Genomic DNA, 15581 nt, shown 5'->3' on the forward strand with positions numbered 1-15581 from the left:
TTGCAGCTACACCACTGGTGTGCCCTACAGCACAATAAGTCTTACACCAAACACTTCAACATTTTAATAAAAGAACAATCCACATGCATCTGGGGGGGGGGGCATTAATAAGAAATAAGATTTAAACTTTAATATATCATATACTATTTATAGAATATAAATATTAATCATAGCACATCTCCATTTAGACCAGGAACTTTAATGACATTGTCACACAGTAGCACGCTGACTTAGTTATTAAGACGGGTTCAGATTCCACTGCAGTGGACTGCACTATAGATATTATAGAATGATTATTAACTGTATGATATACAATGTGCTGACTACTTCTGCAGGGGAGGTCAAAATGATTCACGCAACAAACTAACATTTGCCTCACACCCACTCAGTCTTGTGTAAGTATGCCAGCAAATAAAGTGATCAATGCTGGAAGGACATTCTTTATTGTCATAAATAAATAAGACCTCACCTTCTGTGCACACTGTCCTCTTTAGACTACTGTTTATTAGAGGTTGCTCAGGCTAGGTTGACAAAGGACTTCAATGTGACAAAAAGCCTGATCCAAAGGACAATAATATATATATATATATATATATATATATATATATATATATATATATATATATATATATATATATATATATACATACACACACACACACACACACACACACACACACCAGTGGTTTGCAGAAGTATTCACACCCCTTCAAAGTTTTCACATTTTGTTGGCACCTGAGCATACTCCACGATGCCCTCAAATTTAGACATGTAGAATCTACACAAACTACTCCACATTGATAAAGTTGCATAAAAATGCATATAGAATATAAATAAGTAAGATTTACAGAGAAAAACAGATTAATCTCAGTTTAAATAAGTAATCATGACTTAAGTCTACTCAGGTGCAAATTATTTGTTGGAAGGTCACACAATTAGTGAAATGGTTTCAACATGTGTGTACTCAAAGTGGTTTAACTTGTAGATAATTTCAGTCAAGTATATAAAGACTATCAAGCTGCAGCTCACTTAATGATCCAACAAAGCAACCATGAAGACCACATGACCCGAAGCACAAAGCCAAAGCCACATTTAATGTTCTTGAGTGGCCCAGTCAAAGTCCTGACTTGAATCCAATTGAAAATTTATGGCGAGACATGAAATTGCAGTTTATCGACGATCCCCAACAAACTTATCAGAACTGGAGCAATTTTCCTGTGAAGAATAGGCAAAAATGTCACAACTGCAAAGACATAGAGACCTATCCAAAAAGACTCATACCAGTAAGGTGCGTCTACCAAGTACTGACTTAAGGGGCTAAATACTTATGCAACCAGTAAATTTCATTTTGTACATTTTCTTTGCAAGTTTTGCTGACATTTAACCTCCTCCTCATATAACAATGTTCAGTATAACCACTACAGCTTTGAATAAAAAAAATAGTTTGTTCCACCTAACCCTGGGAATGAACCTTCAGGCCATCTAGTCCACGGTACTCTGTTCCCTTTACTCAGCGCCTTTACAGGTCGGGAAAGAGATCTAACACCAAGAATCATCCAATCTCTGTCACACAGTACCATGAGTCTTGTACTTCTTGATAATAGAAACAATAGCTGAAATTGGGATACTCAAATGCTTAAAAATCTTCTTGTATCCTTTATGACAATAAATACATTTCTGCCTAAGGTCTTCAGATAGCCCTTTTCTTTTTCCCATACTGACTTATTGGTAATGACAGCAATCCTCCTATGCCTAACCCTTTTATACTGTCTAAGAATGTTCACCTACAATCCAGCATTTTCTAGACTTTTCTAGAATTAAGTTCTGCATTATCACATTTAAATTTCTAACATTTTGTAGACAATACCACACAAAGGTTATGAATATTTTTTTTCCTAATCCACAAAAGCAAAACTTTTGCTACAAAAGGATTTTTCCTTAATTTTTGTTTTCGAGAAATTTCTAGAAATTATACATTTAGATTGGGGTATGTAAACTTTTGAATACAACTGTATATATTCTGTAAAGCCAGAAATATTTGCGACCAAAATATGTGAATCACACCCATAAAACCCATTTTGCTCCAGAAACGTTGACGACCTGTTGCAATATACAAAGTATGTATTGTTAGTGGAATTTGATATTTGTGCCAAAAACATTTGTGTTTATTTTTTTCATACGTGAAAAACGCATAATAAAAGGCATGCAAATATTTATGGCTTTACAGTATATATATATATATATATAATATATATATATATATAATATATATATATATATATATATAAGGCAAATATATGACTAATAGATACAGTATGTTAATATTGGTGGAGGCACAAGATAACAGGCAACAAGTTTGTAAGAGGGCCGCTATGAGTGAGCAGTATATTAGATGACAGTAAGTGCTTTTGCATTATATGATCAATATGTCTATTAGTGGTCTTTGAGGAATCTTCCATCCTCAAACTGCATAACATGGAAGCTTGCTGCCCATCATAACCTGTAAGGTTCATTTACAGTAAACCTGTTTCAAAAGACAGACAAAAATTAAGCCCAGAGGAGTGGCCGACTTGTGGTATGTGAATGCTACAGGCTGGTGCAACGTCAAGAGGCAATTGAGCCTCAGAAAATGTTTTAATAGAACATTACGAAATAAAAATATAATTAGATCCTAGATTCGTAAAACCTTTTGATATTAATAATTATGATGAAACCAATTTAAATTTGCAAGAGGTTTAACTCATGTATCCCCTTTACTGTCTTTCTTGGGCAAGTTAAACCCCAAGAACTTAACCTCCCCCTCCGTCATTGGTTTAACATTACTGTTGGCTGCCGCACCTCTAATGCTTCCCACTTAATAAACCTGAAGGGTAGCTTATACTACAGGTGAGTCTGAAACTCAGTCAAGGGGAGTACAAGTCTCAGCAAATCATATTTATTTTCTTTTTACAGGAAACAAAGAATTATATTTTAGGGTAAGACTAAACATGATTGTGTGGTACATGTAATATTTCTAATAATGACATTCACATATACAATTATTTATCTTTTATTCCAATTAGAAAGACTTAATTTGCAATATAAGCCCCTACAATAGTACCACAGTAAACAGTTTGGAGCTCAAGTAAGCTGCTGTGTGTCATTCAGAATCTCCTGACAGTCAATTAAAGGAATAACCAAGCTGACAAAATTAAAAGGACAGAAAGAAAAAGTGATTGCCATTAAAACAATAGTCTATGTGGAGATTATTTGTTAAAAATAAATAAACCTCAGCAAAATGTTACCTTTTCTTCTACTTTAACAGTAATTTTTCTCACCTTCCCCAATTAAAGTTTCAAACCCATTTGAACAGTTTAGAACACATTATACTAGTATGTATTAAATATAACTGGTACACAACTAGAAACAACTTAGGTGTAGTTAGGATCATTAATGGATAACATGACCAGCCTAACGTGTTATCCAATGGGTTATTATCCCCAAATAATTGAATTTATATCAGCTGCATGTTTCCTTTTTTCCGTGTTATGAATTCACCATGTTGCTAGGAGTGCACATAGCAAGTCTCATACATTTTCAGTGTGTAGCATGCTACAGGCATTTACAGCAGCGGTATTTGCCTGCCCCACCTCCTGAGATCCTGCTTCATATACGTAGAAATTATCACATTACCATAATCAGCTTCACTAGATTAAGCCTTTGAAAAATTCAAAATAAAGAACCAGTACACTTCCTCAGTGCATTAAACCTACTGAGAGAGATTAAAGTAAAGCTTATATCTTTTTATTATTCTTTTGTTTAACATTCTGACAAGCATTGATATTGCAGGAGAATGTAGTCAAAACATTGTGCAAACAGACTGAACATTATTCCCAAGGACACTGCAAAGAGGACATCACAAAAAACACTCCTCATTCCTTACATGCACCGCACTGGTAATTTGGGGCGCTGGAGCGTGTACAAGCCCCTGCTCTCCTGTTACTCAGTCCGGCGCAGCTGGGGGTAGCTCAGCACTGTTCTCTCAATAGCGTGGTCCAGGCTGACCAGGGGCCTGTAGCCCATGTCCTGTTTAGCTCTCTTGCAGCTGTAGTAGTGGTGAGTGCCGGCCAGAGCGACTCGCATGGGGGTGAAGGTGGGTTTGAAGGCAATGAAGGGCTTCAGCAGCAGGGCCAGCAGGGAGAGCAGCAGAGCCAGGTAGTATACGAGCAGGTAAGGCAGGCGGTACCGCGGGGGCTCATAATCCAGGCCCACCAGCACTCGGGACAGGAACTCCCAGAACGGCACGGGCTCGTCGTTCGTGATGTGGTAGGCCTGGCGACAAGGGTAAAACACGGCAAATTCAAATCCAATCCTACCGACGTACCAGATGCTTCTTGAATGGATTTGACAGACCCGCGGCCCTTTCCCCATAACAAATGCCGATATCAACACTTGTGTGCAGTTCAGTGAAAAGCCAATACAGCCTACACCATAAAAGATCTACTCTTGCAATCCATTTCAAACAATTCTGCAAGAGAACAGTAGCCGTTACACAGCAGACTCTTACTTTTCCACAGACTGGTGAATTTTTGTGAAGGCTCTCGGCTGCCAGGATGTGACCATGTACCACGTTTTCAACATAGGTGAAATCCACCAGGTTTTTCCCATCACTGCAAACAAAAAGACGCCTGTATGAATCACTTTGTTTAATATTGAGGAATAAACTGCACGTATTGGAATCATTAATTTAAAAGCACTTACTCCTTGTTAAAATTGTTGTTTCCTATCCAACTTCCTCATGCAAAAGGGTACAAATTATAGAGACCCTTTGAGGCTCTCATACAATCTGTGAAATCAGCTGCTTTATTAAATCAGACACCATGATGTACAGATGTACAATACTTTAAAAAGCAATGCAACAGCAACAATACAATTATCAAACCGATACATACCAGTTTTAAAAAGCTCAAACTAGGTTTCAAAAGCCACACTTCACTGCAAACCTGTATCACCTTAGATCTGAAGTAAATTTGTAAATCACACAAAATAAATATGATGATGTTCCTATGACCACATGGCTATACTGTTGAGCAATTACAGAAATATTTTCAGTCGTACTGACCCGATGATGAATTTCATCCTGCCCTTTCGGGCGGTCTCTACCAGAATCGGAACCAGCTGGGGGTCTCTAGGTCCGAAAATCCCATGAGGACGAATTGCAACTGTCAGGAAATTCTCATCAGGGTTATTTGCACTCAGGACCTCCTGTTTTAGACAGAGGGAGTTAGGAACTGAAAGGCAGTAGGTCCAAACTACTATATTACACCAATTCTACATTTCTGTAAATAATTCTAATATAGATGTAGATAGATGAAATGGCAGCCATATTAGTCTAGAGATGATACACAAAGAGAAGGAGAAGTGACACCTTTTATTGGACTAACTAAATAATTATTCACAAGCTTTCAAGACCTCAAATGTCTCTTCAGGTGAAAGTAGGAAAGAGAAATTGATTTTACATTCCACGTTAGTTCAGTTAAGGGTTTAGTTAAGTAATCTGAGAGCTCAGTTGGAATGAAAACCAGCAGGTCCCCAGGACTACAGGAAGATGGATACATTTATAAATAAAAATAAATAAATAAATAAATAAATAAATAATAAAAATAAAACCCATAAGTGCTCTGGCTTTTATGCAAGGTACCACATCATAAATCTTTATTGCTGTTTTACCTGTTTGAACCCCGCTACTTACTCTTTACCTATGGGCATTTATGAACTACTCCAAGGGGTGCACAAATCCAACCTTCAAGGTTTTTATAGACTTGGAAATCCTGGGAAGATTAATTAAATCTTAGGCACTACAGCCAAGAGAGAAATCCAGCATGATCTGCACAGGCAAACTCAGCAGCTATGGTTCTAGCAGTGTGATAGTCAATGCGATTGCTACCTTCTCCTGCAGGATTTTGGTCTCTGTGTAGTAATCAATAGGCTTCTTGGCATAGGGCAAGTCTTCAGTGCCATCCTTCACATCAGTGCCTTCAAACACAACGCTGGCACTGCTTGTCAGAACCACTTTCTGAAAGAGAGATTGGGCACAAATCATGTTGACGGCTTGCGAGGAATTGCTTTAGTGCCAGTGAGAAAAACCTCAAAAAAGATATATATTGTGCAAAACATCAATTTTCTAACCAGAAATCTCAAACTTTTAAATGAATAGAAAGACAAAGTCGTTTAACTGTTTGAACCTGTATCTTCAGCGCCCCCTACCTGAACTCCAGCCTCTTTGCAGGCCTGGATGACTGCCTTGGTTCCTATGTAGTTCACTCTGTAGAACAGTTCTTTGTTGTCGCTGGATGGAGCAGGAGAAGCACAGTGGAACACAACAGTCACCGCCTCCAGTGCTGGGAGAAGATCCTGGAATAACAGGTTACACTGCATTTAAAGTGCTTCTCTTTATATAGTGTGAAAAACAGAGGCAGATGGAGAGACCAACAGCCTCCATAAAACCACATATTCTGATACTCAAGAACTAAAGAAGCAACTGAAAAGTATGGTGGAAAAGAAGTGTGCTGTGTGTTGCCCTGTCATTCTGGCATCTGACCCCTCCGTAACTATGTATGCCAGGCTTGTCAATCCTATTTCATTGCAAAAATGAGCATGAGGGTCTTCATAAAAAATTAAAAAACAACAAGAATGGCAGTGGCCAGATGAGGGCGCACCTCTTTGCAGCAGAGGTCCCCCAGGAAGAAGGTGACCCGGTCATTGTGGAAGCCCTGGCGGATGTCGAACACATTCACAGCGTATCCCTTCTCCAGGAGCTTCTCCACTAGATGCTGGCCTAGGAAGCCGGAGCCACCGATCACAGCACACTTCTTACTGCCCTGCAGAGCACGTGGATACAAGAGTCAGGAGACAAGAAAATGGGAAACTTGGAATGTGTACCACTCAGTTCTGTGCTCATTTACCGTTTCAAAACCTGAAACCAGCGCCATCAGGTTTCATCCATTAAAAAAAAAAAAAATTCTGATTGAGAGATGACTACTAGAGACAGCAGCACAATCTAGTCTCAGATTATTATTATTATTTTTTTTATTGACCTCCGTCTACCCCGGACAGGCAGACAGTTCAAAGGAGCCTATACGCACCAGCTGACGAGGGTATCTGAAGCGCAATGCCTCACACGAATACAGACTAGTCTAGTCCGCTATGATACGCACCGGTCTGCTGCGAGTCGCCATCAGTGAGCTTCTCCGTTTTTCACGCTATTACGATGACAAAAGAAACAAAACTGTACTCAATAAATAATGTAATGTTTATATATATATATATATATATATATATATATATATATACACACACACACACACACACACACATATACATATACATACACACACACACACAGTGAGAGAGAACTAGATAGACAGATAGATAGCAATACTGAGGAAGTAGGGTCCTATATCATGCAATATAGAAAGCGAATGGAAAAAGGTAACCAAGTACTTCAAACATTGATAAATGTTGTCAACGGCAAAGACTAGATTTAAGAAAATTGAAGAAAAATAAAAAAAGCTGAACATTACAATATAATTGTGTACACTACACTTACTTAATGTTATGACCTGTTTCTGTAGCTGCAGCTACATACAATGTAAAGAAACCAATTCCTTACAGCGTACTTAATGTTCCCGTTACAATCTGCCCTATATTTCTATTCTACTTTGCTCTGAATATAAACTAATAAAATGCAAACACGGAACGCAGATTACACAGCACATAGCTATACAAAAAACATTATGTATAATTTATTTATTTATTTGCCTAAATTATACTTACCTTTATTGTATTGTCCCACAGTAAAGCGTTTCCCACCCTACTTGTCTCAGTAAATATATATTACTGTTCATTGTGCCATCAATTAGCAACCGAAGAGGATGGACTCCTGCCCAGTGTGCCGAGCATCAGCAGAGTCGCCGGCGCAAGCTGATTGGGGAACAGAGGCCACCTGCGTCGGTGAAACTGTATTACAGCCAATGAGATAGAGGCTTCTCTGGAAACACCATCATAGAAAGCGATAGAAATTAATTAAAGACGTAAGAAGCATTAACGTCCAATAAAAACGCCAAAGGACGCCCAATTTCAGTTTTTTTAAAAACAGGAACAAATAGGAATTCTAGCATGTGGTTTGGTCACCGAATCATAGTTCTCATAAAGTTATCCAATTATAATACAGTAATGAAGTGGCGGAGAAGCTTCAGTAGCCAATCAGGTGTGAGTGCTAGGCTGAGCCCAGCCTACGCCCGTACTGTTTTGTTTGCTTAGCTACAGGAAGAGTGTTTGTGTGGATGTCAAACGTACTGTGTGAAAATAATTACAAATACATTAATAATAAGATAACACATTCATATACTTTTTATTTGTGTATCTTTTCGGGCCTGGTCCACATTTTTCTTTGGTTACACGCACAGCTGTGATGGTAAGTGAGTTCGGGTTAGGTTAAAATTGATGGATGTTTTTTTTTTTTTTTTTTTTTTTTTTTTCTTGAATTAGATAATATTAATAATATTTGTAAAAGATCTTTGATTCTCCAGTGCATGTCATGGAGTTGCAATGGGATACATTTGGATATTGTCTGCTCACGAGTCTTCAGTTTTAAATTCAGTTCGACATGTTTTTATTTTTATTTTGATGATGTGCAGTTTATTTTCATAATACATTTTTGTATTGAGTGTATTTTATCAGGCTTTTACTAACGTAAGCCATTATTAATAATATGAAATAATACTCGTTCTCATAATAATTAATAATACAAATAAAATAAAAGAAACAATGGGGCTTAATTGACCATCACAATTGTGTACAAATTTCATCCTTTGCTGGATCCAAAGTTTAACCTTATGATAGAGGAAGCAATCATTTAGAGTGGTTTTATTGTTACAATATTGAGTTTGAATAATTTCCTCCCAAGTTTTCAGCGGAATTCACCTCTGTACCTGATGACGGTTTGTCTTTGGTTTTCTCATTCCAAAACGTAGTATAATAAAGTGACCATTCAAAACCGTTGGCTCCATCTCCTAAAGCAGTCATTCCATATCAGTAGATTCAGCTGAAAGCTAGTTAGTCTACACTACAGTGATTAACATAATGTTGGGTATGGCAGTATCTCAGACTATTTCTGGGGCTCGGTATGACTGTACACCAAGTAATTGTGTCGCCTATGTCAATTACCTGCTAGCCTCTCTTCCCACTCAGGCTACTAGCTACAAGAAGCCATCACTGGGAGCCACTTCTCAGCGGAAGAAGACTGGCCCCAAGCCAGAGCTGACGGAGGAGATGAAACAGGAGATCCGGGAAGCGTTTGACCTCTTCGATACAGATGGATCCGGATACATTGATGTGAAGGAGCTAAAGGTAAAACCCTCAGTGGTTGGGTGATTGTGAAGGAATTGATCTTTGCACGCTAGTAGTTGATCTTACAGTTTTCTGTATACAATATACAGTTTACAATGAAGGTGCAAATTAGTAGGGTTTTTTTTTTTTTTTTTTACATGTTTACAGTAGGTTACAGTATTGCTTTTTAGGGATAATATGGGATACCTATTATATATATATATATATATATATAATATATATATATATATATATATATATATCTATATATATTATATACAGTATATTAAAAAAATAAAACAGGTTGTGATCCAAACAAAATTGTGCTATTAAATATCTACTCGTTAGTAAATACGGAGCAAATCATTTATGCATGCCATAAAGTCTATAATAAAAACAAAACCTTGAAAAGTCACTGTGACGTTCATATCACTTGAAAAATAACATCACAGAGGTGTAATGTAATGTGATCTCATTGCAAGTTCAGGTTTGTCTAATAAAGCTCATAATAAGTGGATCATGGTATCATTTTCTTTCTAGGTTGCTATGAGAGCGCTGGGGTTTGAACCTAAAAAAGAAGAAATAAAGAAAATGATTGTGGAAATTGATAAGGAAGGGACTGGAAAGATAGACTTCAATGACTTTCTGGCAGTGATGACCCACAAAATGGTAAAATAAAATGCAACAGTAGGAATTGGTTGTAGGCAGGAAGGTAAAAGGAATAGCTTTGGGACACAGGCGGCTCGCTATTTCTGGCTGTTAGATATTCAAAAAATATATTTACATTTTCATCTTGGGTTATTCACTTTTGGTTGGACAGGCATATGACTATTTGTTAATATTCGTCTGATACATTTCCAGTTTCTCTTGTGGTCGTTAAAGCTGGTACATTTACATTTGCTGTTTTGGTCCAGTAGAAGGTATAACAGCTTAAACATGTTTCTTGTAGGTAGAAAAGGATTCAAAGGAGGAGATTCTAAAAGCCTTCCGCTTGTTTGATGATGATGAAACTGGGAAGATCTCATTCCGGAACCTAAAGAGAGTGGCGAAAGAGCTTGGAGAGAACCTGACGGACGAGGAGCTACAGGTTTGTCTTTGGCTCTCAACTGCTGTTTTTGTGTAAGAGGCTGTTGCAGCAGAAAACAAATCAGACTGTCAATTTGGCACAGCTGCAGTTCTCACAGTCTGTCACAGAAGATCACTTGGTGTAAGGAAAAATGCTCATTTTTGCTGTACACTGTGCATACTTTTAGTGGCAATGGCTTGTTCTAAGATATACATTTACACACTATGTGTATAAGTTTCTGTTTATCTTCCAAATTCTAGGCAATTGGCTTTAACATTGTTTCCAGATAAAACAGTATATATGTTTTGACAAGGTCTACAACAGAGAACAAAAATATTTTGTGGATTAAACACTTGACCTAAACGGCTTTCCAGTTACATTTTTCACTTAACTTTCGACAGGAGATGATCGATGAGGCTGACAGGGATGGAGATGGCGAGGTTAATGAACAAGAGTTCCTGCGCATCATGAAGAAGACCAGCCTGTATTAACGGGAGAGATAGAGATAGATAGATAGAGCTTGCGAGTGCTGTGTCTTCAACTTCTCTTCCGTATGTCTTTTTTTTTATTTAGCTATATCAAAGAATACTCCCAGGTCAAGTTGCTGAACAGGTTTAAAGGGCACTGCTGTTTGAATTTAAACATAATGTCTGCCCCCCCATTTCTGAGGGACAGAGCTTAAAGACGTAATCACGGTCTGGTTTGAATGTGTAATACATGGAGTTAAGATAAACGTTGCGCCAATCAAGTCCTGATCCATTTTGGTGTGCCATCTGATATCCTTTCAATACAGAATAAAGGCAGGATGCCTTAATATATATTTAATGTTGTGTGTACAGTATTGCCATTTTAAATGTATCTTGTGTTGTGTGTATCTTGTTTCACATGAAATGTTTTTACAGCTGCAAGTGATTCTGGTATTAAAATATTATTTTTAAATCAAACAATCTGTAGTCCATTTTTAGATGTAGCAGATCTGAAGGCACTAAGAGTCCTTTTATTTAATTGAATTGAACGTTGGGAATTCGTTATAAATCAGCCACAGGATAGATTATGGTCTTTGCTGGGATCTAGGATGTGTTAGTGACACCCCCAGTTATATGCAGGCAGTTTCATAGTAATACAAAATAGAAATTAAAAAAAGAAATCAAAGCTGTGGTGTCCAGGTGCAAGATGGATGCGGTTTATTACACCAGAGCTTGGTAAAACACAGGGTTAATACAGACTAGTACAATGGCTACATTTTATTCTTTAACACCATAAACATTACTTTGGCATTTGATCTTGCTTGTTCAGTTAGTGCTGATAAAATACCAAATTTAGTCTTTCGATAAAACATGCTCCAGTCCATGCACATACATTTTTTCTATACACTGTCCCCAATGTATATCTGTAGCAGTACTGACTTGTTCAGCCCAGTGTAAAGGATCTGATATGGGTAAGTGTCACATGACAGTTAATTCTTTTTATGAATTGCCCCACTTATCAGATATGATTTCTGCTTTGAAACAAACAGTATCTTCTATATGTTGGCATATTAGCTTGCATTATAGACTGTAGTGAAAGATGTGGTTTCCAACAACTGTGCTGGTTACTGGTACAGAAACGATTAAATAAACATCCACAAAACATTTTATTAGTAAAACTACACAGATACAAGTAGATTGCACAAGGAAGTAATAGGAACAAGTTTATCATAAAAATTAAATGAAAAGCACACACAATGTTGTGTATCCGTGCATGCATATTTGATAAAAAAATATGCCAGGTGGCAATTTCTAAGAAAAGCGTCAGTTTTCATTTCTAGTAGATTTGTAACAACGGATGTATGCCACATGCCACACACCTGTCTGCCATGGAAACTGAAGAAAGGATTAATGATCATGTATTGATTTAAACTGGCCAGATAACAGTTTAATATGCAAATAAAGGAAATAAGCACCTATAGAAAAGCTTGATTATTACTTTGAAGCTGAACCAGGTAAAGCAGCGAGGCATTACAAATTTTACTGGGTTACAGAAAACAAAGACTAGGGAATCGTATCTAAATCTCACAGTAAATTCTAAATGTCCCCCAGTTATTTTTTCATTTGTTAAGCTATTCAACAGCTTGGACCAGAAGAATCATGTAGAATTTATTATTTTTGTGAATGAAAAAATAACTTAGTCACAAAGCATGAAATAAACTACTTTCGAGTACCTAAACTAAACAATCACATTTATTTTATTTGTTTTATAAGTAACAAATCTCTTACAAGAAAAACACTTTGGTTTAAGCAGATGAATCAGATGAATTACTTGGTGTTGAACAGATGAAATGTTGAAACATTTAGCCTTTTCAAAAAGTTTACTGTAAAGTGCTAAATAGTTGATTTTATAAAGCAACAACACCAGTAAGCTTACCCAAAGTAAAACATCCATAACATTCAGACTTCACAGAGATTAGTCCCAGAAAAAACATCCAGGAACAGGCACCCTACCATGTCCCACTGCAAATGCTGTACAGTACAGTTCATTTATGCATTATTTGCTCACATTCACTGCTCACAGTAAAAAATACTGGCATTTAATGTGATAATAGTTTCTTATATAATATTCCACCATAACTTAAAGGTTGATTGATTATAAAAGTCAGTTGACCACTTTGAAATGCTTCTGTGGATACGCAGCCAAGACAATAAGATTCTAAGTCCCATGAAACACAAAGCAACTTCCAGGAAACTGAGTTCAGCAACAACATCCAAATAATTTAGATTTGAGTAGTTACTTGAAAAGTGTTTCAAGTAAACCCTGTGTACAGCATGGGCAATGCAGCTGTGGCCAAAGGTTTTGCATCACTATAGAATTAACTAATTGTGCTTCATAAAGTCGAATGAAACCTTCTTGATAATGTCAAGTTAATATTTGATTATATACCGCTTAACAAGAAAATTACATTTCTAAATGTTTCATATTTTTTGTTTTAGCAAGAAACTGGTTGGATCTTGTTTCGGGACAGAGGCAGAAGCTGCCATAACAGGCCCTGCAGCTCCACAGAGCGATATCCGTACACCAATGGGACCAGGGAGATTCCTAGGTTAAAGAGAGCAACGATTGTAATGTCTATATCATCCTTGTGTTTCAGGTTCTTAAATAAAAATATATCTATAAGCAAAGGAGCGGAGTAAAAGATGAGCTGAAGGACCTGCATCACCAGGGTGACCCATGCTCGTCGGGTCTTCAGAAAGAGTCGGATGTCCCAGCATAGGAGCAGCAAGCAGCCCAGGATGCAGATGTAGCTACTGAGAAACAAGAAGGCACTCATGAATGTACTGTAGCCTTCCAAAATACCAGGATCCGAGAAGCAAGGAGCAATGATGAAAAGACGGCATCGCTCAATGGGAACGTTCATGGTGAGCTTATTCAAAGCTTCAAACAATGTCACCAGGGTCAATAACATAGCAAGTAACCAAATAGCGGCCACAATGGTCTTCTTTCTACCCGAGCTAAAGATGGTCTCGTACTGCAATGGCCACTTAATGGCGATGCATCGGTCAACCGAGAAGGCTGTGGTGAAGAAGACCTCCACTATACAGAAGTTGAAGGACAGAATGATATAGATGAAGCAATTGATTAAGGAGCAGTGGAGTAAGGAGAAGCAGGTGGAGAAGTGCACAGTGCCGAGAAGCAGCTGCAAGTTATCACATATTAGGAGGTTGGCCAGAATGACATAGCGGAGCTTGCGCTGGACAGAGGGGTTCCTCGTGATCACAAATAGCAGGGGTAGGCTCAGCAGAAGGTTCACTAGACAGGTTATGATGGTGATCACCAGCTTTATCTTGAAGAACAGCTCTGTTGTTATCTGCTCATACCATAGACTGCCAGTCCCATTGCATTTTTCCATCTTGCAGTAGAACTGTAAAACACATAATATGGACACAATTCACAAAATGTAAAAAATATACAAATACTTTTGAAGGATTTAAAAAAAAAAAAAAGCATTTTGAAATCTAACCTCCCCACTTTTTTTTTTTTTTTTTACCTAATTCACCTAGATTTCTGAGTACTATAACCCATTTTTGATCAACGTGTGACCCCAATCAAACCAACCACCTTTTGCCATTTTATCTCAGTTACGAGATTTTTTAAACCATCTGGAACTGTTAGGGACCTGACCAGCAGTGGGCCTGACCAGCACCCTGGGGCTCCCAGCCGACATTGACAACTTGGTACAAGCACGATTCAGACCACTCTTGCAGGACAGTGCTTTCACTTGATGAACTATGGTATTTATGGTAACCTTTCTAGATTCTTGTCAAAGATACCAACCAAAGGCTACAACTTTTAAATATAAAACTTGATTAACTTTACAAAACAAAAAAGAAACTGCAGCACCCTAATCTATTTTATAGGATTAGAATAATCAAATAAATCCTGTACAGTATTAGTTTAAAAATACTTGCCCAACAGACTTTGCTTTGCCAGTCACTATGAATTGATTGCCATTTCTGCACATCTCAGATGATTGATGTACGGTAGGTTTATTCCCCAGTCTTCCTCTAGTCCTCTGCTGTGTCCCAGGCACTTCAAATGAAACTGAGACCATTCCTCCTCCCCCTACTGGGGATTGAAACATTACTGATTAAACCATGCCACGCACTTCTACAATACTATTTAAACATGCATTAGGTTGCCATAGAAAAAAATACTGTGTTATCTGTCATACTCTTTTTAGAGGCAAAGGATATGTAGTTAGGAGCAAATATTTGTGCAATACAGTTCATTGCTGGTTCATTTTTCATTGAAGGTAGTTCATGAAGTTTTATAATCCATTCATTAGCCTCAGGACAATCCCCTCATAATTGTTTGATTTCTCGTCTGTAATTCTCTGTCCTCACTATGAAAAAGACTGCGACAAGAAGTGAAATAGGTATTTTAAAGGAATGCCTGTAGACTTTAATTTAGCTTTTAGTGTTTTAGCGTGGTTTCCTTTTAATATATAATTTATTAATATATAACTTGATCTTTGCATTAATAACATCCAAATTGTAATATAATAAGTTATAACAAGGGTAAGCCATTCTGTCCACCAGTAGTTGATGGATGTCAATTGTTTACAAATGTTTTAGCTACCATTGATCAATATCTAGTGTTGTACGAAGTATTC

General features: G+C 37.4%; 3 protein-coding genes across 4 annotated transcripts; 1 reads left to right on the forward strand and 2 right to left on the reverse strand.

The window, feature by feature from the left end:
* Positions 1–2919: 2919 nt before the first annotated feature.
* nsdhl (NAD(P) dependent steroid dehydrogenase-like) lies at positions 2920–7952 on the reverse strand. 2 transcript variants are annotated; one of them, XM_041255715.1, is made up of 8 exons: positions 7816–7952; positions 7197–7241; positions 6699–6860; positions 6247–6393; positions 5927–6055; positions 5102–5244; positions 4547–4649; positions 2920–4311 (listed from the first exon to the last, which is right to left on the reverse strand). In XM_041255715.1, exons 2-8 carry the CDS (start codon positions 7215–7217, stop codon positions 3979–3981), a joined length of 1038 nt encoding a protein of 345 aa, XP_041111649.1. In that variant the 5' UTR covers positions 7218–7241; positions 7816–7952; the 3' UTR covers positions 2920–3978. The 2 variants fall into 2 exon arrangements, with proteins under 2 accessions (XP_041111649.1, XP_041111650.1); XM_041255716.1 differs by lacking the exon at positions 7816–7952 and having other exon boundaries at positions 7197–7267.
* A 316-nt stretch (positions 7953–8268) lies between these two features.
* cetn2 (centrin, EF-hand protein, 2) lies at positions 8269–11374 on the forward strand. Its single transcript, XM_041255717.1, has 5 exons — positions 8269–8455; positions 9232–9390; positions 9910–10038; positions 10319–10456; positions 10837–11374. Exons 1-5 carry the CDS (start codon positions 8453–8455, stop codon positions 10924–10926), a joined length of 519 nt encoding a protein of 172 aa, XP_041111651.1. The 5' UTR covers positions 8269–8452; the 3' UTR covers positions 10927–11374.
* Positions 11375–13397: 2023 nt separating this feature from the next.
* Positions 13398–14318, reverse strand: LOC121317863 (olfactory receptor 14J1-like). Its single transcript, XM_041253961.1, has one exon. The coding sequence runs from the start codon at positions 14316–14318 to the stop codon at positions 13398–13400; it is 921 nt and encodes a 306-aa protein (XP_041109895.1).
* Positions 14319–15581: the final 1263 nt, after the last annotated feature.

Source organism: Polyodon spathula, chromosome 7 (assembly GCF_017654505.1).
Source record: "Polyodon spathula isolate WHYD16114869_AA chromosome 7, ASM1765450v1, whole genome shotgun sequence".
Lineage (NCBI taxonomy): Eukaryota > Metazoa > Chordata > Actinopteri > Acipenseriformes > Polyodontidae > Polyodon > Polyodon spathula.

Excerpts from the sequence above, each read along its gene's own strand:
- nsdhl (XM_041255715.1), bottom strand. The coding sequence starts at position 7,217 with ATGGCGACTCGCAGCAGACCG. Across the intron at positions 6,861-7,196 it reads TGGCGACTCGCAGCAGACCG|GGCAGTAAGAAGTGTGCTGT; the intron begins GTGCGTATCATA and ends CGTGCTCTGCAG. Across the intron at positions 5,245-5,926 it reads CCAAAATCCTGCAGGAGAAG|GAGGTCCTGAGTGCAAATAA; the intron begins GTAGCAATCGCA and ends TGTCTAAAACAG.
- cetn2 (XM_041255717.1), top strand. Across the intron at positions 10,039-10,318 it reads CAGTGATGACCCACAAAATG|GTAGAAAAGGATTCAAAGGA; the intron begins GTAAAATAAAAT and ends TGTTTCTTGTAG. Across the intron at positions 10,457-10,836 it reads TGACGGACGAGGAGCTACAG|GAGATGATCGATGAGGCTGA; the intron begins GTTTGTCTTTGG and ends AACTTTCGACAG.
- LOC121317863 (XM_041253961.1), bottom strand. The coding sequence starts at position 14,318 with ATGGAAAAATGCAATGGGACTGGCAGTCTATGGTATGAGCAGATAACA.